The 23,144-nt window shown below is 39.7% G+C and overlaps 1 protein-coding gene across 1 annotated transcript in view; it reads left to right on the forward strand.

Annotated features, from left to right (window-relative positions):
• The window catches only part of KIAA1549 (UPF0606 protein KIAA1549 homolog), a 144,745-nt gene extending 129,901 nt beyond the window's left edge, over positions 1 to 14,844 (forward strand). The window contains 2 exon segments of the mRNA XM_038560565.1: positions 6,989 to 7,134; positions 9,088 to 14,844. Of these exon segments, the coding sequence (XP_038416493.1) occupies positions 6,989 to 7,134; positions 9,088 to 9,339 (398 nt within the window). The 3' untranslated portion in view covers positions 9,340 to 14,844.
• Positions 14,845 to 23,144: the final 8,300 nt, after the last annotated feature.

The raw sequence follows: 23,144 nt of genomic DNA on the forward strand, positions 1-23,144 counted from the left end.
CTTCCAGTATTATGTTGAATAAAAGTGGTGAGAGTAGACATCCTTGTTTTGTTTCCCCTGATCTTGGGGGAAATTTTTTCAGTTTTTCACCATTGAGTTTGATGTTACCTGTGGATTTTTCATATTTGGCATTTATTATGTTGAAATATGTTCCCTCTAAACCTAGTTTGTTGAGGGTTCTTTTTTTTTTAAGATTTTATTTATTCAAAAAAAAAAAAAGATTTAGGGGATCCCTGGGTGGCGCAGCGGTTTAGCACCTGCCTTTGGCCCAGGACGCGATCCTGGAGACCCGGGATCGAATCCCACATCGGGCTCCCAGTGCATGGAGCCTGCTTCTCCCTCTGCCTGTGTCTCTGCCTCTCTCTCTCTCTCTCTCTCTGTATGACTATCATAAATAAATAAAAATTAAAAAAAAAAGATTAAAAAAAAAGATTTTATTTTTTCATTCATGATAGACAGAGAGAGAGAGAGAGGCAGAGACACAGGCAAAGGGAGAAGCAGGCTCCATGCAGGGAGCTCGAAGTGGGACTCGATCCCGGGACTCCAGGATCACGCCCTGGGTCGAAAGCAGGCGCCAAACCACTGAGCCACCCAGGGATCCCGAATGAGGGTTCTTATCATAAGTAGATGTTGTACTTTGTCTAATGCTTTTTCTGCATCTATTGAAATGATCATATTGTTCTTATCTTTTGTTGATGTGATGTATCACTTTGATTGATGTGGGAATATTGTTCCCTTGCATCCTAGATATAAATCTCACTCGATCGTGGTCAGTGTTTTTTTAATGCATTGTTGTTTTTGGTTTTCTCCTATTTTGTTGAGGATTTTTGCATTAAGTTCATCAGACATATTGTCCTGTAGTTCTTTTTTTTTTTTTTTCCTGTTATGTCTTTATCAGGGTAATGGCTTCATAGAATAAATTTGGCCTCATAGAATAAATTTGGAAGCTTTCCTTCCTCTTCTGTTGTTTTGAACAGTTTGACCAGAATAGATAATAACTTTCTTAAACGTTTGGTTGAACTTGGGGCACCTGGGTGGCTCAGTCAGTTAAGTGTCTGACTCTTGATTTTAGCTCAGGTCATCATCTCAGGACTGTGGGATTGAGCGCCACATTGGGCTCCATGCTCAGCAGAGTCTGCATGATATTTTCTCTCTCCCTTGGCTCCTGCTCTCTTTCTCTCTAATAAATAAATACATCTTAAAAAGAATAAATGTTTGGTAGAATTCATCTGTGAAGCCATCTGGTTCTGGGCTTCTGTCTCTTGGGAGTTTTTTTGATTACTGATTCAATTTCATCACTGGTAATTGGTGTGTTCAAATTTTCTATTTCTTCCTGATTCAGTTTTGGGAGGTTGTATGTTTCTAAGAATTTATCCATTTCTTCTAGATTGTCCAATTTGTTGGCATATAATTTTTCATAATATTCTCTTATAATCTCTTGTATTTCTGTGGTGGTGGTTGTTATTTTTCCCCTTTCATTTCTGATTTTGTTTATTTGAGTCTTTTTTTCTTTTTCGATGAGTCTGGCTAAAGGTTTATCAATTTTGTTAGCTATTTCAAAGAACCAGCTCCTGGTTTCTATTGATCTATTCTGTTGTTTTTTCTAGTTTCTATTTCATTCATTTGTTCTCTAATATTTTTAAATTTCTTCCTTCTACTGGTTTTAGGTTTTGTTTGTTCTTTTTTCTCTAGCTCCTTTGGGTGTAAGGTTAAGTTGTTTGAGATTTTTCTTTCTTCTTGATAGGCCTGTATTGCAATAAACTTCCCTCTTAGATCAGCTTTTGCTGCATCCCAAAGATTTTGGGCAATTGTGTTTGTTTTCATTTGTGTCCATGTGTTCTTTGATTTCCTCTTTGATTTCTTGGTCAACCCATTCATTATTTAGAAGTATGTTATTTAACCTCCATGTATTTGTGATCTTTCCATATTTTTTCTTGTGGTTGATTTCCAGTTTCATAGTGCTATGATCAGAAGAGATGCATGATATGACTTCAGTCTTTTTTTAATTTGTTGAGATTTGTTTTGTGGCCTAACATGATCTATTCTGGAAAATGCTCCATGTACACTTGAGAAGAATGTGTATTCTGGTGTTTTAGGATGGAATGTTTTGAATATATCTGTTAGATCCAAGTGGTCCATTGTGTCACTCAGAGCTATTGTGTCCTTGTTGATTTTCTGTTTGGATGATTTATCCACTGATGTAAGGGGGGTGTTTAAGTTCCCTACTATTATTTCATTGCTATCGATATTTGTATGTATCTGTTAATAACTGCTTTCTGTATTTGGGTGCTCTTATGTTGGTTGCATAAATATTTACAATTGTTATATCTTCTTTTTGGATTGTTCCCTTTATAACTATGTAGTGTCTTTGTCTTTTGTTACAGTCTTTGTTTTAAAGTCTATTTTGTCTGATATAAGTAATTGCAATCCTGGCTTTCTTTTTCATTTCCATTTGCATGATAAATATTTTTTCATTTCTTCACTTTCAATCTGCATGAGTCTTAGGTCTGAAATGAGTCTCTAGCTTTTTTTATCCACTGTGTCACCCTGTGTCTTTTGATTGGTGCATTTAGTTCATTTATATTCAGAATAATTATTGATAGGTATGTCATTTTGTCACTTGTTTTGTGGTTTTTTGTAGTTCTTCTCTATTCCCTTCTGTTGCTCTTAACTTAGTGATATATTTGAATTCTTTTCTCTGTATTTGTTGCTGTTCTATTACTGGTTTTTCCTTGTGGTTACCATTATGTTTGTATATAACATGTTATGCATATTGCAGTCTGTGTTAAATGGATGGCTCCTTAAGTTTGAACTCATTATAAAAGCACTAAGTTTTAACTCCTCACCCTCCCATGTTTTAGGTATATGGTCTCATATTTTATATCGTTTTGTTCTGTGAATCCTTTGACTGATTGTTTTATATATATATATGTAAATTATATAAAATATATAAATATATAAACATATAAAATTATTTATAAAATATATAAAATTATTATATAATATAAAGTATATAAAATATATATATATATATTTTTGTACTGCTTTTATGCTTCCTACTTTTCTTCTTCTTGCTTATGATCTCTTGTTTCTACTCAGAGTCCCCTTTAACACTTCTTGTAAAACTAGTGGTAATGAATTCCTTTAACTTTTGTTAGTCTAGGAGATTCTTTTTATCTCTTTCTATTGGGAATGATAGTTTTGCTACATAGAGTATTCTTGATTGCAGGTTTTTTCTTTCAGCACTTTGCTTATATCATGTCACACTCTCTTCAGGCCTGTAAAGTTTCTGCTGAAAAATCCACTGATTGCCTTATGGTGCTTCCTTTGTATACAACTCTTTTCTTTTCTCTTGCTGTTTTTAAAACTCTGTTTATCACTACTTTTTGCCATTTTAATTACTATGTGTTTTGTTATGAATTTCGTTGGGTTAATTTTGTTGGGGGCTCTCTGTGCCTCCAAGATCTGGATTTCTTTTTCCTTCTGCAGATTTGGGAAGTTTTCAGCTATTATTTCAAGTAAATTTCCTGTCCTCTTTTCTCTCTCTTCTTTTGGGATCCTTATAATGCAAATGTTGTACTTGATGGTGTTGCTGAGTTCCCTTAATCTATCTCATTTTTCATTATTCTTTTTTTCATTCTCTTTCTTTCATTTGAGACATATTTCTCTGTCTCTTTATTTTGTAAGTCTCTGTGTCTGTTTCTGTGTGTTAGGAAAGTCAGCCATATCTCCTGCTCTTGACCTTATGAAGAAGAGGTCCTATAGTGTTCTGCAGTGCAATGTCCCTGTTCACCAGAACCTGGTGCTTAAGTGATATCTCCTGTGTATGTTGCATGCACCCTACTATTGTGGCTGTACAGTTGTCTGTGATGGCTCTATTTGCCTGTTGTGGGCAGGGTTTGGTCCCTTGTTGTTAGTGGGCCACTCTGGGGTCATGTTGGGCTTGTTTTGAGTCAGACCAGGTGTTTGCCAGAGATACAGTAGCACTGAACTGCAGGGTACTTTCCCTTTGTTGTCCCCTGAGAAGCTTTCATTGATTGGCAGGGCTTATAGTCACACCAGATGTTTGCCCCAACAGTCCACTGTTGGAGCCCCCAGTTGGACGTGTGTTTGTGGTTACCTTCCTCTTACCTCAGCACAGGAATCACTTTTTGAGTGGTGCGGACTCTAGTCATGGCTGCTTGCACTCTGTCATGCTTATGACAGCTCTTTGGATGGATCCTGCCAAGGGTGAAGGGAGCCTGTCTACAGAAGAATGGAGGAACAGGGTGCCCCTTGTTAGCAGGGCTTCTCAGTTCTGCCCTGGGAGGAACCTGGAGCTTCTTTGGAGATATGCTGAGGGCAGGCTGGAGGGGCTGGGTCCACAGGAGTGTGTGGGGGCAGAGTGCACTTATAGCAAACTAGGTGGAGAGTATTGTGCTGCGCTGGTTCCTGCAGGTGTCACCTATACGTAGGCTGGGGGTGCTGGGCAGGGAAATGGCATCTCTGTACCCAGGCATTTTTCAAACTGATGCTTCTATATTGTCTCAAGTGGGAACTCAGTTTCTTCTCACCCTCTGGCTTCCAGAGTTAAGCTTATTCATTTTCAAAGTTCTAGGTGTTAAACCCCACTGTTTATAAGAATTCATGAAGTTGAGCCCCTCTAGTTTTCAAAGCCAAATGATGGGGGATTTGTTTTCCCAGTGCAGGTCTTCTATGCCTGGGGTGTCTGGGGTGGGGTCTCCTCCTCTCCCTTCTCTATGCTGGCAGTGACTTTCCCTCTTGAGGGCTGTCTGGAAGATGTGTTTGGTTCTTGACCATGTCTTTGCCCTTCTTGCCCTTTCTCATGTGACTTCTTCTCTGTGTTTAGCTATGGAGAGTCTGTTCTGCCAATCTTCAGGTCATTTCCTAGTTATTTACACTAATGTGGGTGTTATCTAGCTGTATCTGTGGGATGGAGTGAGCTTAAGGTCCTACTTCACCCTCTTCTCTGGAAGGCCCCAATTGTCCAGCTATTTAAAATGAAGAGCTCAGGGACACCTGGGTAGCTCAGTGGTTGAGTGTCTGCCTTTGGCTCAGGTCATGATCCTGGGGTCATGGGATCGAGTCCCGCATCAGGCTCCCTGCAGGGAGCCTGCTTTTCCCTCTGCCTGTGTCTCTGCCTCTCTCTGTGTCTCTCATGAATAAATAAATAAAATCTTTAAAAAATAATAAAATGAAGAGCTCAGAAAGAATCAGAAAAAGAGGATTTAGGATTTACCAATTGCCTCTTCCTTTTATGGTACTTGACCTATTTTATCTCTTTCAATTCTTGAAATAACATCATGGAGTTGATTTTTTATCCCCATTTGAGAATTGAGGCATCAAGGCTCGGTGGGAGTTGTAGCCGACTGCCCAAGGTCACAATGGCAGGGCTGGAGTGCAAACCCATGTTTCCTGGGTGTGATGCACCACTTGAATCAGGGAGAAAGCCTGTCTTCTATCATTATGTAAACAAAGCAAGGTGCAGAATTGTGTCTGAATTATGATTCCAACTACCACAGTAGTTTTAACACTGTGGTATGCTTTTCTGTCTATGCACTTGTTTGCACCTTGGTAAATGCTGGGGAACAGTGTGCTGCATTTTTATTCTTTGCAGGATTTGCTCAAACAATGTATATTGAGCAAAGAGTACTGATGGTCCCAATAATTTTAATGACTATTATAAAACTTCAGTAACTGGCAAGAGCTTCTGCATAGTGTATTGCTCTGATAGGAACCTGGCAGGTTTTTTCTGACCTTTAGTTTTAAGATATCCAAATAAACTGTAGTATTCCTTATTTTTTAAAATGTATTTGGTTAATGGAGGCTATTAATTTGACAAGTTGAGTAGGAGAGTATTGGAAGATGGAGAGGGCTACCTTTCCTACCTCTGTGAAATCTTTGAACCTTGTAGGACTGGTCTAAACAGCACAGGTGAATTTGATGATTCTCGGCCCTTTTGGAAACAAGTATTTTATTTCACAGTGCTTAAAGATCACTTTTTTCTCCCTTAATCTATGGAATAGGGATATGGATATATACCCATATATATATATATATATATATATATATATGGATATATACCAAAAGTTGATAGAGGAGGAAAATATGTCATTTATACCCCAGCCTTCATAGCTATCCAATGCTATAGTGTGTCCAAGTGTGGAGAATGAGCTTGAAAGAGATTCCTGGCTTTGCCATCAGTATACCTCACTGAGGAAGCTGTGGGTGGGTGGCTTAAAGTTTTAATAATGACATAGCTAAATTATGGGAAAAAATGTAGTTAAAAATAAATGGACTTAAACATTCTGAAATATTTCTTTGATTTATGCCACATACCTTTTTTTAAAAAAATGCATATTGTATTTTCTCTCCTTCTAAGTCTCAAAGCCAGAGCAAGAAGGAGCCAGGTTTTACCTTCTTTACATCTCCAAAACCTTTCTCTCCTTTCTCCCCAGTAAGTAAGATCATCCTTACATGTAACCTCTATAGAAATGAATGGAAGGGCCCTCTATTATAGCCTTTATTCCCCATCCTTTGATGTCTAGCCAGGAAAATAAGAACATCACTGTTAGCCACTGTATTAAATGGAAGTAAAAGCCCATGAACCAAGAAGCCCAAGGTCTGTTTCTCGTAGGAAATGACATTCTCTGGAGATAGAATTGGTGCCATATTTGAACAGTGCTTATATCCCTTGTCCCTAAGGGAGAACCGTGGTCAGAACCGAAGTGTCTTGGGTGCCTGGATGGCTCAATCTGTTAAGCATCTGACTTTTGGTTTTGGCTCAGGTCATGATCTCAGGATTGCTGGGCATGGAGCCTGCTTGAGATTCTTTTTCCCTCTCCTTCTACTATCTGTCTCAAATAAATAAATAAATCTTAAAAAAAGAAGAAGAAGAAGAAGAAGAAGAACCACCACCAAAGTGTCTTGCCAGGTAGCCTCACTTCCTTGCAAGTGTTGACCAGGCTGCCCCACTATGTTCCTTCAGGTTCCCAGATTCAGCATCTGACACAGGTGGGAATTGCAAGCAGAATTGGAGCCCAACCAGCGGAAATCCCACCAACCAGAGGTGGCCAGTATGGAGGACCTGGCTGGACTTCATATGGGGATGATGAAGCTGGCCGTAGAGAATCTGTAAGTATCTTGTGTTTGGGTCATCACTGAAAATTCAGATGTAATCACTTAATTCAGCTGCTTCTGCTTTGAGGACCGCTTTTTAAAGCCTACATAAGTAAGAGTTCTAACCTCTCTCACTTTTTTCTCCGTGAATGTATTTTTGCTTGCAGTTTTCAGATAGTAAATTCCCACCCACCTGGAGTGGTAGAATAATTGCACTGAACTTTTGGAAAGTGTATAATTTTTCCTGAGGCAGATTTCGGGCTTAAAGTAGTGATTTTTTTGGAAATAACCTTTTAAAAAAAATACTAAAAGTGATAACTCATTACAGAAAATCTGGACAGAGACCTCTAAGTAACAGCTACTTTAAAATTTTTTCCAGTTTTTTTTTTTATATTGTGATAAAACACACATAATATTTGCCATGTTAACCATTTTTAAGTATACAGTTCAGTGGTTTTAAATACATTCATGATGTTACACAACCATCCCTACCTTCCATCTCCCTAGTATTTTTCATCTTGTAAAATGGAAAGTCTGTGCTAGTTAAACACTAAGTGCCACGTGCCCATCCCCCCAGAACCAGGCAACTTTGTTCTTCTTTCTGGCTCCATGATTTTGACTTTCAAGTAGTGAATTTGAACCTGTAGGTGACTAAAATCTGGACTTGATCTTTGGCATTATTGTTGTGTAAATATGCATGAGCTTACATACCTACTCGCTCACTGTTTATGCTTTGTTGTGGGTTTATCCATGTCATTTATGTTATGACCCCCACAAGGTGCTTCTGCCACAAGCTCACAGTTTGGGTTCCAAGGCACAGAGTTTCTCAGTATCTTCTCATTACATTGATCACTCTTTTATAGGAACAGAATCAATATGGGCACAGGTCATTTCCACAAATGCTTTTCTTTGTTTTTCTCAAGAATTTTATATTCATTTACATGTTTTTCCAGCAGAAACACTAAATTCTTTTCATGACTGGAGGCTTCTACTACTCAGTGAAAGAAAATTAACTTTAGAATATAATTTTCCTCTAATAGATACATTTTTATACTTAGGATTTCAGGTATCTGCTTTATACTTGTTGACCTTTTTCTGCCTTCATCGTGCCCAACTTATTTTCATGAGGTGTTTTGGGTTTTCCTATTAAATCCGGTGTTCACACTGCCTCTTTATCACTGTTTGGAAGCATGAAATGTAGAAATATTCTAGGGCTTGAATGCCATGTTTACCACGAGGCTTACTTTTAGCATAAGTGAAACCACGGATTTAGTACTCATGCATGTATTTAAAGAGAGATTTTTTTTTTCACTGAAAAGATAGGGAAAAAATCATTGAAAAGTACAATAATTCTGGTCAAATGGATGCCCAATTAACTTATATTAGGCAAATATAAGCAAAACTATTATATGTTCCAGTGGAGATAAAAGGCTTTGCAGAACAGTCAGTAGATGCCCAGATAAATAAAATGGAGAATGATTTTGTGACATTGTTGATGTTCTTTGGGTCCCATGTGTGTCGCCTGCACAGCCTCCCAGGGCTTGAGCCCCAGAGCAGAAGCAGTTCTTGTCTGTCTGCTCATCTCTTCCAGCTCTCAGATACCATCATTTGACCTGTCACCTCCACAGGGCACCCCAATGCTCCAGGTCCCTTCCTCTTCTCCCAGTGGGCCACTTACTTCCACACACATAGGCACAGAGAATTGACCAACCTCATCATTCTTTCTGTCTGCCTTGAAGCAAGTATTTATTAGGACCTGTTAAGTCCAAGGGTGTCTTTACTATATTGCTCTTGCTCCCACAGTTCTTCCACGGTTTCTATATTCCATCCTGGGGGCCTCATTGGCGGGTCCAGTTCAGTGGGGGGTGGGCAGAAGTAGTCCTGAGATGGTGCCCACCACCAGTTTGAATGGGTTTTCCCTCCTGTTCTTACATGGGAAGTACAGTAACGTTTTCCATGGTTTTTCAGACGCATGTGCTTGGACATCAAGAGTATTCTTCACCGCTGTTCCAGGTGCCAAGGACTTCAGGCAGGGAGCCCTCTGCTCCTCCCGGAAACCTCCCGCACAGGGGGCTGCCCGGTGCGGGGCTGACTTACACCACCAGCTCCACAGAAGACCTCCAACCCGGCCACTCTTCGGCTTCACTCATCAAAGCAATCCGAGAGGAGCTGCTCCGGCTTTCCCAGAAACAGACCGCCGTGCAGAACTTCCACAGCTGATCGGCCTCACCTTGCAAATTTGCCAAGTATCTGCTTCCTGTGGAAGCAAGACTAAATGGAAATCAACCAAGTGGGTGTTTGTAAGAGAACGCACATCTCCTGGGCTAGGTGCCCATGTAAGGGAGCAAGGTGCAATTCTAGAGGATGCCATAGTCATGTGACAGGTCATGATGCTTTCAATAAGTTGGCAGTTTTTTGACCACTTGGGTTTCTGTCGAAATTTATGTACTTTTGGCCAAAAGCCAGCAGCACTTCGTGAAGGCAAACCACAAACCGAAACTAACAAAAATCACTAAATTAGTCTCCTTTTTAAAGGTAAAAGATGGAAATGTGTAGATGGCATAGGGATTAATGGAATCCAGCATTTCTGGGGGAAGATGTGTTTCAGCCTGGTTTGTATGATGAACTTGCTGCTTTGTTTTATGAGAAAAGAGATTTGAAGACATTTTATTAACGGCTTGATTTCCCTCTTTTTCTCCATAGGAACTTATTTTAATAGTCACATTAACAACAAAAATACTAAGACTGTTTGGGAATTTTAAAAAGCTACTAGTGAGAAACCAAATGATAGATTGTAGAGCCTGATGATTCCAAAAGAAGCCATCATCTGCATTTTTTCCTTCTACTTCTGGTGCTATAGCTCCGAGGGCCCCTTCACCTTTATGTCTATGAAATGCAACTTTGGCTTTTTCAATGGAAGAATATGTTGAAGATTTCATTTTGTCGTAGAAAGAAAGAAAGAAAGGAAAAAAGAAAGAACAAATGAACGAACCTCCCAAATGGGGGGCTCCAGGGGAAAGCTTAATATTTATTTGGTTATTAAAAAATACATATTGGAGTTTAGATTTACATTCTTAATTGTATTTGCTGTTATTAATTGGGCGCATGCAACTACAGACAGCATCCCATTTCAGTGCATGCCATTATTAAGATCAGTCCTATAGAAGGAGGCTTTCTGGAGGTCCTTACTAAGCCTTGCACTTGGCTGATGAGTTGCTCAAAAATTATGTTTGAATGAGAAATCTTACATGAGCAAAAGTTATTTATAAAAACCACCAGGGCCAACAAATTGTTATTCATGAGTACATTTCTAATAATCACCTTCTCTGTGTTCAAGACCTGAAAATGAAAAAGAGTTCAGTCCAGCCTCTGTAATACATCAAGAAATGTAAAGAAGAGCTTTGAGGACCACAAGGGAAAGGAGAGAGTTGCTTCTGATTTCTGATTTTATTGTGCATGACCACTGGGTGACTCTTAAAACCATCTTATGCACTTGGGGCCTGACAGAGGGTATCATCTTGTCTTGAGATTCACTCCTGAAGTTAGCATTTCCTTACTTCCCCAGTTAAAGAATATAATAACAAGGGCCTTTCTGTTTTATGATACCTAGTGAAGCTCAGAAGAAAAACAGATAATGGGGTTTCTACTATGAATCCTTTCTTGTTAGGCCCACTAATACTTTTAATTAACAATTCAGGGCTCTGACAAATCAAAATCTGTATTGAATTCTAAGAACCCCGTAACAGCTAAAATAGGTTTCCATAGGGTAATTGTTGGGGACCAGAATCATGTTTTAGCACTTCTTCAATGAAGCCTGTCAGTCTTCTGTTACAGGCAGTGTTGGTTCTGGGCAGTTAAATGTAGCCTCTTTTTATCTGTGCCCTCTGAAAGAGGGGAGGGATGCAGGAGAGTAAGTCTTTCATGGATGTGAAAGGAATGGAAATCCCTTTTCAGGCAGTCCTCGCAGGCTCCAAGGACTGTGGGAGATAAGACCACTTTCTGAACTTGATTTCTTATCTCTTGGTCTTGGTTTAATATCAGACTCTCCCCAAAGTGGAGGATTATCTTTGCATGTCACTCAAAAATACCAGGTTTCCTGAATATGTTAAGAATTTCAGATACCCAAGCAGAATCTCATTGTGGACACCTTACAGTGAATTCAGATCTTGTGACAGCAAGTGGAATAAATGCAGGCCCCTCCTCCCATTCTGCTCAGTCTCATGTTTCGCACACTTGTGTACTAAGAATGGTTACTTCCTCTATACATCACAGAAATGGGCATCTCTTTTCCAGAGGGCTGTGGTAGTGATTTTGATGCCTTTCAGACTAGCATGAAAGGGTTCAACCTGTATTGTTAAGCTTAGAATTGATAGGCTTTTCAACGAATGTCATGACCAAAGATAGCATATGATAACCAGTGGTGTGTGGTGTGGTGTGAGCAGGCTCATGGGATCACCAGCACTCTTGTGTTGATTATAAAGCACACTCTGCACTTGTTTTCTCTAAATACCTGCAGCAGTTTTACCTGTCACCAAACTTGGGAGAGACTAACTGTCATGGGGAGCACCACACCTAGATGGGTCTTTGAACACTCAGTTAACGTGATCTATTTAAAAGAAAGGTCCTCATGTTGATCACGTATGGCTTTGGAGTTCCATTAACTGAAGCACCCTAAAGTGAAAAGTTTTGTGTGTATTCTCTTTTCCTAGTTTAAAAGTTGGTGGTAATAATGCAGATTATAAAGTTGAGTCAGAATTTCAGAGAAGGTTAGAGATCGTTTTCAGAGCCTGCTTTGTCACTAGCTTGCTACGTCAGGTACCTTCCTGAACATGTTTCTCCCCATCAGCCAAATGAGGACAGAGACTCTCTTTGTCTACCTCCCAGAATTTCTTCTTTCAAGATTCAGATGTGATCTTATGAGCAAATAACCCTTGAGGAGGGTGCACAAAGCTTGGTGAAATGTAAAACGTTATCTGTATGATTGCACTGGAATTAGTCTGATATGCTGTGATCCACCAGTGAGTGACTTTGCATGGAGGTAACCAGAGCAAAATTAAGGGTTCCATGTGACTCCTCCCTCTTTCCCAATTTGCTTGAAATTCACATTCTTCATCCTTAACTTTAAAACAGCATTTATCAAACATCTTTCTGCACCTGACTTTTTGCCGTTTCTAGCACCAAAAAGTCAACATGAGCCCTGTCTTCTAGAGCTTAGAATCTAAGACAGCACGGCTGGGTATAAAAGACAGAAGCTACAGATACATAATATGGTGTGAACATCAATAAGATTTACTGGAAAAAAAAAGATTTACTGAAAATACACAGGTGCATTGGGTACTCAGAAGAAGGGAAGTTGCACATTTGGAAACCATGGGCTCCTTGGGGAGAAGCCTACTTCAGAAGCTACTATAATGAAGATGGGGGAGCTGGTGAGATGGCAAGGGAAGAGCTGGGGGTGAGTCTAGGTAAGGATGGAAAAGTGGGCAAAGCTGTCCTTGAAAATGAACTTGATCCAGTGCAATATGGAAAAAGAATCCCAAACTGCATTGTTTAGGGAGTGCAAGAGGAGGAAAAGGAGCTGTGAGGATGTGTTCACAATAATATGGCAAGAGTTTGTGAAGAAAGTCTGCACAGCAAGAGATCCAGTCTGAAGGAGGGAAGAGCAGGATACCAAGAACTGCTGGAGGATCAATTGTAAAGTATGAAAATATTGTAAGAATTCCACCAAGGTTTTATTGTGTAGGGCAGCTCTCTGTGGTCAGCCATTCAAACACATTAAATCCTTTGTGGAGCATAGTAGGTTATAAATAAACATGTTCCACTTCTTTGTAGCTATCTATACAGTTTTCTCCGAATTTTATTTAACTTTAGAATATGTTTTGATTTTGGGGGGACATGGCTTTTGAGCAGCAGCAGACTGAGCGGGTTTTGCCAACCGGATTTACAGGACATGAGGCCTGTGATGCAAAGCACAGGTGAAGGTGCACCTGAAGGCTTTGGGCCAAAGCAGGTAATTTTGTGCTTTTATGAGCCTCCCATTTAACTGTGTACAGGGTCAGTGTTTACTGCATTGTACTTCTTCATGCTCCAGTGGCAACCCAGTCACTTGGACACTGATTTGCATTTGCAGTAATCCATGTTAATCATTAACGTCTCTTTCCCTTTTCATACTAGATTCTTAGACATGAATGAATTTGCTGGTTGAAAGGAAAGCTGGTTAAGGTTCTGGGCAGGCGAGAAGAGGGGCTCCAGTCTTAACTACCATACTAACTTCAGCTCGAGGTGAGCTTTAGCCATTCCATTTCTACCTCCAAAGCCAGTCTCCAGAGCCTGCTTATCCACATTTGTCCCTGACAGGAGCGTGAGGGAGTCCACTTCTGTACCTGCACACTGACCATTTAATCACAAAACACATTTTTATGGAATGGTAACTTGAACTTCGTTTTTACATTTAATCCAACACATTAATGGATATTCTTATAACAGGTGAGAGGGGTTCCTAAGAGCAACTGCTGTAATATACTCATAAAATGTAATAGGCTCACACTTACTACCTAATGAATAAGGAATGTGTATGTTTTAGGTTTCTTTTGATATTCTTGGAGGTGACTTTTGAGTGTTTAGGACTCCTCTCTCTAGTATTAAAAAGACTTGAAAACTGAAACCTCACGGTACGATCCTATTTCCATGCTTGTGTGTGTTAACAGTACATTTGGGAATTTATCTTAACATGCAGCAGCATTGAAATTTAGGACAAGAATATTAAATGCTTTTGGAAACATGAAACAAAGTTAGGAACCAGCGAACAAGTGAGAGAAGGAATGAATTTCTCAATCTGAGGTGGTCTAGTCCAAATTAGTTTCCCACAGGGTAGTTATGCAGGCTCCTTGCTTATCCTTCTTCCAGGTTTTAATGCTCTCGGGCCATTTCACATTTCAAGAAAGAGTGAATGGTAGAAGGGACAGAGATAAAAATTGAAATGAATCGCTCGGTCCCTAATTCCACAAAACCTTTCTGGACATCTTGGAGTATCATGAAGGGTCTCATGCCGCTGTTTCAAGCATTCATGGCTTGACTCCCTAAGTATGCAAGTTAGGAATAGTACAGGGCCAAGTTTAAGGCAGACACCCAGTACTATTCCTCTTGTTCATGTTGGGAAAGAAGGAGAGGAGGCTCCACTGATTAATGCACTTGCTCTAAACACCAGAGGGCTCATTTGAGAAGGAGGGGGTAAGAACTCATCTTGGCCTTCCTCCAGAGCATCTTCGAGGGAGCATGGAGATTGGGCCCATTGCCCTTGCAGGAAAGGTGGCTCGGCAGAGCTGCTCCAGGATGCCTACTTGTCTCCTGCTTGGTCAAGGTCCATGTTCTTCTGACTCTTCCTGCATTCTCATTCCTGAATTGTGAGTGCTAATGTACGAAAATATGCAGACTAAATTGAGGCCACTCGTGGCATCAGTACTGCAACTTGAATTTGACAATCATGGTTTGCTGGTCTCAAACGGGCACTTAAATTTCAGTGTGGGTATATGATTTAGTAATCGAACCCTCCTTTCTATTTGTTGGTTATGTTTCTACCCTTCAATTAGCTGCCCTGTTTTCTAATGTGCTGTAGAGTTTTTGAAATAATTTATGCAAGTGTTTGGTTTCCATGTTTACAATTTATACTGCTTTCCTAGCATTTTAAATGGAAATGTCAATAAATGCTATGAATTGGTGTCCAAAGACCTTCTCTCTTTATTTCCTTTGTAACATGATTGTTTTCTCATTCGTAAAGTGTGATGGTTGAAAGATATCTAATTGTTGTGTCCCTCGTGAGAACACCCGGGACTTTCATTTTCCAAGGGTTAAGTCAAAAGGAGTCAAGTCCGCTTGTGGAATTTGCAGAACTGTTCACTCCTACCTTGGCTGGTGCCACCCCTTCTGCCGTGTTTTGCTTTTCTGCCACCCACTAGTCAAATTGATGCTTCCAAGTCAGAGCATATTCATTTTGGAATTAAAGGATTAGACTCTACAATCTAGAAAGAGAAAGGAGAGGATCAAAGTCTGCACAGTCTTGAAAGGTAATAGGGTAAACCTGGAGTTGTTTATGAAACCCAAGACAATAAGGCCTTGAAACTGAGAAAAGCAAAAGGAACAAAATGTGGAACATAACAATGACATGAAATGTGGAAACATGGATAGGATCTGGAACAGCAAGAACAATAACAAATGACATTAGAGGAGAAAGTAGTGAAACCCAAATAAAGTCCATAGGGTAGTTAGCAGTATTGTGCGAAAATTAATTTGTTGGTTTTGCTAATTTTACTGTGATTACTAAGACTTCTCTCAGGGGGTGCTATATAAATGATATGCAGAAGCACTCTATTTTTAGTTTTTCTCTAAATCTAAAATTATTTTTAAATTTCTAGAGTAAGTTTGGTACAGATGAGGCCACCAGACCCTGTGCAGAAGCTAATGTGAGCCTGCTGTGGGCACCCACCACCCAGCATCTGCCAGGCTTCTCAGAGAAGCCAGCTCCTGTTGAAGTTGGAACCATAGTTAACAACTGTAAGTCTTGGCAGAAAATAAACCTCCATGAAGAAGTCAAAGGATCAACCAAAAAGGAGAGTTTGGACCTAAAAACCAGAAAATAATAGACCACTATCAAAGAGACTTAAAGAAAATATATCTTAGGGATCCCTGGGTGGCGCAGCGGTTTAGCGCCTGCCTTTGGCCCAGGGCATGATCCTGGAGACCCGAGATCGAATCCCATGTCGGGCTCCCGGTGCATGGAGCCTGCTTCTCCCTCTATGTCTCTGCCCCTCTCTCTTTCTCTCTCTCTCTCTCTCTCTGTGTGTGTGTGTGTGTGTGACTATCATAAGTAAATAAAAATTAAAAAAAAGAAAAGAAAATATGTCTTAAATGACAAAACCAAATACTAATCCTTGAAGGAAAAGTAAAGGAATTTTAAAACCTGTGCACACACAATGACCAGATACTCCAGTATTTTCAACCTAGCTGGCCGTTTTAATTAATATGTCCTTATATTTTAATAAACATAGCTTTAGATTAAAAAGGGCAAGCAAAATACAGTGTAGACTAACTGGCATAACTGGTTCTCCTAAGAGATTTTATATGTTTTGCATGTAAATAGATTCAAAACCATAGAACAGGGAGTTACTAGAAGTAGCTAAGTCTTAACTAAAAGAAAGATCAGGCTGATTCCATGCCCAGAGCCTGAACATGGAGTTGACATGAATATGAATTTAAACCACAATTGGCATTTCTTCTCCCTCTGTCTCCCCTTCCCCATTGCACCTGCCAATTACAGCTTACAGTAAAAAGAAAAAAACAATAGCAATACAAAGAGCCTTTGGTCCAGTGTCTGAATTAGATAATCACATTAATGAAATGTTTTTATTGTTGGACCATGCACTATTTGTTTAGTAACCTCTTTCCTTTAAAGATCTCCTGAACATTCCTTGCTGTAGCCCTCTGAGGAATAAATGAGACTGGTGTATGCTTGACTTCTCCAGTGCTAAGGGCTTGAAAAATTACAGCCACAAGTCCAGGTAACCCACATTTGTGTAGTTAAACTATTTTTTGTTGTACTCATGCCAAAGGATAGCATTACAGAAGCATAAAAAAGAACATATCTGGAAAACATATTGTAAACGTATTTTAGAATGGCTGGGTCATGGATGCTTATATCCGTGTCTTGAAATTTGCATTAGTCTAAGTACTTAGGTTTTGATTCTGTGATGTGATATCAGTGGTTTCTTTCATTCAGCATTTTAAAATTCCGAGATTGTCTTAAAGGAGAGAGTACAAAGTTTAAAAAAAAAAAAAAGTGGCTTAAAAGCTGAAATGAGTTGCTGCATTTCAGTACAAATGAATTTTGGTCTTTTTTTCCCCACAGTAGTTGTACACCATGGCTGCTTTTGAAGAGCAGAAAGGACATTCTACTTTTAGCAGAATCGAGAAGTAGCTCTTCCCCCTTAGATTCTCCTAAAGCTGGGTTTGAAGTCCAAGAGCCAGTATGTTTTCAGATTGCTGTCTTAACATTTCTCCAATACTGTTATTTCTGGATTCCTTGTGAGACAAATTTTGTACACAAATTAGGAGTAAAGTTTTAAAAAAAAAGACATAATCAAATTTAAATCAGAACCTCCTATTACTCTATGTTGCCTATTAACTGTAACCTTTTTTGTTCTACCTTTCTCCTGGTCAAAATGTAGATTAGCAAAAAAGAAGAAAATAAAAACTCCACCAGCAGAAGTACTGCCATCAAAATTTTAGTGAATTTTGGTCTAAAAAAAAAATCTCAGCTAATTTAATCTTGTTTGGTGATGGGGACTGATGAGGATGATTTGCTTTTAATTGATTTTACAATAAGCTATTGATTTGGATTCCAAAGCACACAAGGGCAAAGTGAGGGCTGAGAGGAGGGCAGAAGGATTAGAATTGGTGCTAGAGGTCATCTGGAAAGAAGGATGGGGAGATGTGTCTGGGGACCTTCAGCAGCAGGTTTTCTAACTGCTAGAGGAAGATGGCACCATGACCTCAAGAGGCCCAACCCTTTGTGCCTAAGCCTGCACCCCAGTGGGGGGCACTGCCTAAAAGACCCCCTGACCCATTCCATGGAATTTTGCAGGGGCTTCCTGCCTGGTGTTCGTAGCTAAGATAGAGGACTTCATGAGTAGACAGAAAGCATTATTCTGGCCCAAAGAGTAATACTCTGTTTGGCCCTTGACCTTAACGCCAGGTAACTTAGAGGCTTTAGCACACAAACTGCTTTTGAAGGACCCTTGTGAAAAGAGCTCCTCCTTCATGGTGGAGCTCTCCGTAACTGGCTAAGTAGGCATAGACATCAGCTCTGCACAATGCATTTCCTGCCTTTCATCTCTCCTGCCACATGCATTCCCATTGACCACACACAGGATGAAGCAGGAGTAGCACCTCAACCCTATCTGCAGGGTCAGTGGCCTATGGCTTATGACAAAATCCTCTGTTCCTCAACTCTTGTGGATAACGAAGGTTTCACCTTCTGAGGTTACTGATCCCTGGACCTCAGAAATTGTTTGCTCTTCACATCAATGGGTTCAGAGTGACTTGCTAAATTTTATCTGCCACAAAATTTAGAAGGATGGTATTGTGATAATTGGCAATCAGAAGTCAAAATGAGGAGCACCTGGGTGACTCAATTGGTTAAGCATCTAACTCTTGATTTTGGCTCAGGTTATGATCTCAGGGTCATGAGATCGAGCCCCACATCAGGCCCAACACTCAGCAGAGTCTGCTTATGATTTTCTCTCTCCCTCTCCCTCTCCCTCTGCCCCTTTGCACTTGCATGGTCTCTCTCTCAAATAAATAAATAAATCTTTTTTAAAAATAAATCTTTTTGGGATCCCTGGGTGGCGCAGCGGTTTGGCGCCTGCCTTTGGCCCGGGGCGCGATCCTGGAGACCCTGGATCGAATCCCACGTCGGGCTCCCTGCATGGAGCCTGCTTCTCCCTCTGCCTGTGTCTCTGACTCTCTGTCTCTCTCTGTGTGACTATCATGAATAAATAAATAAAATCTTTAAAAAAAATAAAAATATAAATAAAAATAAATAAAAATAAATAAAATAATCTTTTTTTAATTGGCAAGCCTGTTTTTTTCTGAATGATTTTATTCTTATTTTTTATAATAAATTTATTTTTTATTGGTGTTCAATTTACCAACATACAGAATAACACCCAGTGCTCATCCCATCAAGCACCCCCCTCAGTGCCCATCATCCATTCACCCCCACCCCCCGCCCTCCTCCCCTTCCACCACCCCTACTTCATTTCCCAGAGTTAGGAGTCTTTATGTTCTGTCTTCCTTTCTGATATTTCCACACATTTCTTCTCCCTTCCCTTATATTCCCTTTCACTATTATTTATATTCACCAAATGAATGAGAACATATAATGTTGGTCCTTCTCCGATTGACTTACTTCACTCAGCAATAAATCTTTTTTTTTTAAAGAAAAGTCAATACTAACAGGCTACAACAGGCCCCCCAAAAATAAAAATTTCATTTATTCATACTAAGTTCAAGTCATACATATAGGATTAAAAAATCTATAATATGTGTATAGTATATGTGCTGCTAAAGCGAGCACTAAGTATATAGGATAAAGGGAATATGATCTAACAGGACTTTTATAGGAAAAGATTTGAGGATGTTAATGGACATGTTAGGAGTGCTGGGCATAGTATAAACAAATATATTGCCCCTAGGAGGGCATATAAGAATTTCTATGTCTCTTGCTGGTTACTTGAAGAATATAGGGGTCATATTTTGAAAGGAATATTTATGAATTTTATGGACAGACTAGGAGAAGAGGAGCCTGAATAGCAAGATTAGAATCCATGTCATTTGAGGAAGAAATGAAGAGACTAGGTGCATATTGTGAGCAGTGAAGGCTTTGTAGGAAACATTGCTATCTTCAAATATCCAAAGTGTTGTCATGAGAACAGGGATTGACTTGCTTAATGGTATTCTGGAAGACAGAATTAATATCTTGTAGAAAGTAGGTCTTGGCCCAGCTAAAAGAAAGAACAATTAGTAGATCAACACAGAAAAGCTATTCTCTGGAAGTCATCCTCATTTGCCTCTGGTGAAGACCTGTCTCCCATGGCACTGAGCTTGTCCATCAAGGGCGTCCAACAGAAGGAAAGGCATGTTTCGGCCCTGAGGTCTTCCAGCTCACCCAGTCCTTTTCTGAGACTTTCATGAGCTGTAAGGTGGAAGATGAGCATCTAGACAAACTGGAGGAGTGATGGTGCTATGGATGGGACTGAACAAAACCAGCTCAGGCTCTCCCAGAGTCAGGATAATAGAGAAATAAATACTCCATCCCTTACTCCATTAGGTAGAGGTCAGGGGAGAATATTGGTTCATATGTCTTTGAAAAAATAGCTATGAATAAAGCTTAATGGTTTATAAATACACTTCTACAGTTAGAACTTGGTATAAGAGCAAACAATCTAAATTCCTGTCTTGAGAATCTCATGGAACAACAAATACATTCACTGAAAACTGACTGGATTGTATGGTAATACTACTGACACATGAATGCATCCACAAATATTTATTGAGTGCCAGCTATGTGCTAGATACTATTGTAAGCACCAGGAATTTGTAATACACTGGGGAATAAGCTAGACAAATCTCCTGCTCTAGGTGGGGGGCTACAGGTATACAACATCGAGGTCATTGGGAACTTGACAGGAGTATTTTTTGTGGAGTGCTGAAGAAAGAAGCTAGCTTGGAAGGAGGCTTACGGAGGACTAGGAGATGGGAATGGAGAGAACAGTGAATTTAAGAAATTCTTTTCAGATATTTGGCCAAGAAGGGACACCCAGAAATGTAGCAACTGGAAGGTAGGGATGTAGGGTAAATGACAAAGGGTTGCCAAGTAAAATACAGGGAAATGGATTCAGTTGAATTTCAGATAAACAAGGAATACTTTTTTGGTATAAGTATGTCCTAAGTATTGCATGGGACACACTTACTAAAATATTATTTGTTGTTTATCTGGCATTCAAATTTACCTAGGTGTCTGTATTTTTATTTGCTAATTAGAAACTTTAAAATGACTGGCACTGAACATGTTATGTGCTAATGGGGTTGATGCATGGAGTGGGAGGAGTTATTACTGACAATGTAGAAGACAGAGAAGAAAGCGAGAGGTACTAGGGTTCAGAGCATAATGGAGAAATTAGCCTTTGGAAGAGCAAGGATATTATTCCATTGTGTAAAGGAGGGAAAACAGAGCATAGCAGATCAGATAATTGAATTTTGATTCTGGAAAAAAAAAAAATTCCAGGTGAATATGTTACCATTTCTTTTGATTTATTTTTTAAAGATTTCATTTATTTGAGAGAGAGAGAGAGCATGAGTGGGGTGAGGGGTTCATAGCGGCAAAGGATAGGGAGAAGCAGACTTCCCACTGAGCAGGGAGCCTGAAGTCAACTTGATTCCAGGACCCCGGCATCATGACCTAAGCTGAAGGCAGATGCTTAACCAACTGAGCCACCCAGGTGCCCCTCTTTTGATTTATAAGCTCAGGGCTTTATTTTTTAGTAGATAGCAAAAATATTATTTCATTTCACGATAAATTGTCTAATTTGGTATTTGCTTAAAAAAGAACTCTGGTTCATTTTCAATGGCCAGTAAGATACATTCAGATTAATAGTGTCCATTATTTGAGGTAATGTAATGACTGAGTGACATGGTGGTATTTATTCCATTAAATTTTTTAAGGTGTGTTCTATGGTCCAGAATGTGGTCTATTTTGGTGAAATGTGAGTTTGAGAAGAATGTGTCGTCTGCTGTTGGATGGAGTAGCCTATAAATGTCAATTAAATCCAGTTGATTGATGGTGCTGTTTAGTTCAACTATGTCCTTGCTGATTTTCTGCCTGCTGGGTCTGTCAGTTATGGGTAGAGGGGTGTTGAAGGCTCCAACTGTAATAGTGGATTCATCTGTTTCTCCTTGTGGTTGTCTATCAGTATTTGCCTCACGTATTTTTTGCTCCATTGTTAAGAGTTTGCACATTAAGGATTATAATGTCTTCTTGGAAATCTTGCTCCTTTATTATTTTGTAGTGCTTCTCTTTATCTCTGATAAATTTTCTTGCTCTGAAGTCTGCTCTTTATAAAATTAATATAGCTATTCCAGCTTTCTTTTGATTAGAGTTAGCATGGTATATCTTTCTCCGTCCCTTTACTTTTTATCTATTTATATATTTAAAGGGTTTCTTGCAGACAACATATACTTGGGTCTTGTTTTTAATCCATTCTGATAGTCTCTGTCTTTTATTTGATGTATTTATACCATTCACATTTAAAATGATCATTGGTCTCTTTTTTTTTTTTTTTTTTTTACTATTTTCATCTACTGACCTTATACTTGTTTTTGGCTCTTCTGTGTTTTGTTCTTCTACTCTTTTTCACCTCCTCTAGTTTTTTGTTGTTGTTGTTGTTGTTCTTCATGAGAGAGAGAGAGAGAGAGAGGCAGAGACATAGGCAGAGGGAAAAGCAGTTTCCCTGTGGGGAGTCTGATGCAGGACTTAATCTGGGGATCCCAGGATCATGACCTGAGTCGAAGGCAGACACTCAACTGCTGAGCCACCCAGGCGTCCCCTGCCTCCTTTAGTTTTATGAACATTTTATATCATTCTTTTTTTTAAAGATTTTATTTATTTATTATGAGAGAGAGAGACAGAGACACAGGCAGAGAGACAAGGAGCCTGATGTGGGACTTGATCCTGGGACTCCAGGACCATGCCCTGGGCCAAAGGGAAGCACTCAACCACTGAGCCACCCAGGCATCCCACATTTTATATCATTCCATTTCTCTCCTCTCTTAGCATATAAATTTTTACTTTTTTAAGCAGTTGCCCTAGACTTTGTAATACAATTTATGACTAAGCCAAGTCCATTTGCAAATAACACTGTACTGCTTCACAGGTAGTGTAAGGACCTCATAGCAGAGTTTTAAGCTCTTTATATGTTGGACTAAGACTTGGAATATGTGGTGTTACTAATTCACAATTAAAGGGCAGCCCCGGTGGCACAGCGGTTTAGCGCTGCCTGCAGCCCGAGGTGTGATCCTGGAGTCCCAGGATCGAGTCCCACATCTGGCTCCCTGCATGGAGCCTGCTTCTCTTTTTTTTTTTTTTAATTTTTTTTATTTATGATAGTCACACAGAGAGAGAGAGAGAGAGGCAGAGACATAGGCAGAGGGAGAAGCAGGCTCCATGCACCGGGAGCCTGACGTGGGATTCGATCCTGGGTCTCCAGGATCGCGCCCTGGGCCAAAGGCAGGCGCTAAACCGCTGCGCCACCCAGGGATCCCTGCTTCTCCCTCTACCTGTGTCTCTGCCACTCTCTCTCTCTCTCTATGAATAAATAAATAAAATCTTTAAAAAATTAATTCACAATTAAATATATATACAAATGTGCTACCCAGACATATACATTCCCTCATCATGATGCTCAACGTTACTA

This window comes from Canis lupus, chromosome 16, assembly GCF_011100685.1.
Source record: "Canis lupus familiaris isolate Mischka breed German Shepherd chromosome 16, alternate assembly UU_Cfam_GSD_1.0, whole genome shotgun sequence".
Classification (NCBI taxonomy): domain Eukaryota; kingdom Metazoa; phylum Chordata; class Mammalia; order Carnivora; family Canidae; genus Canis; species Canis lupus.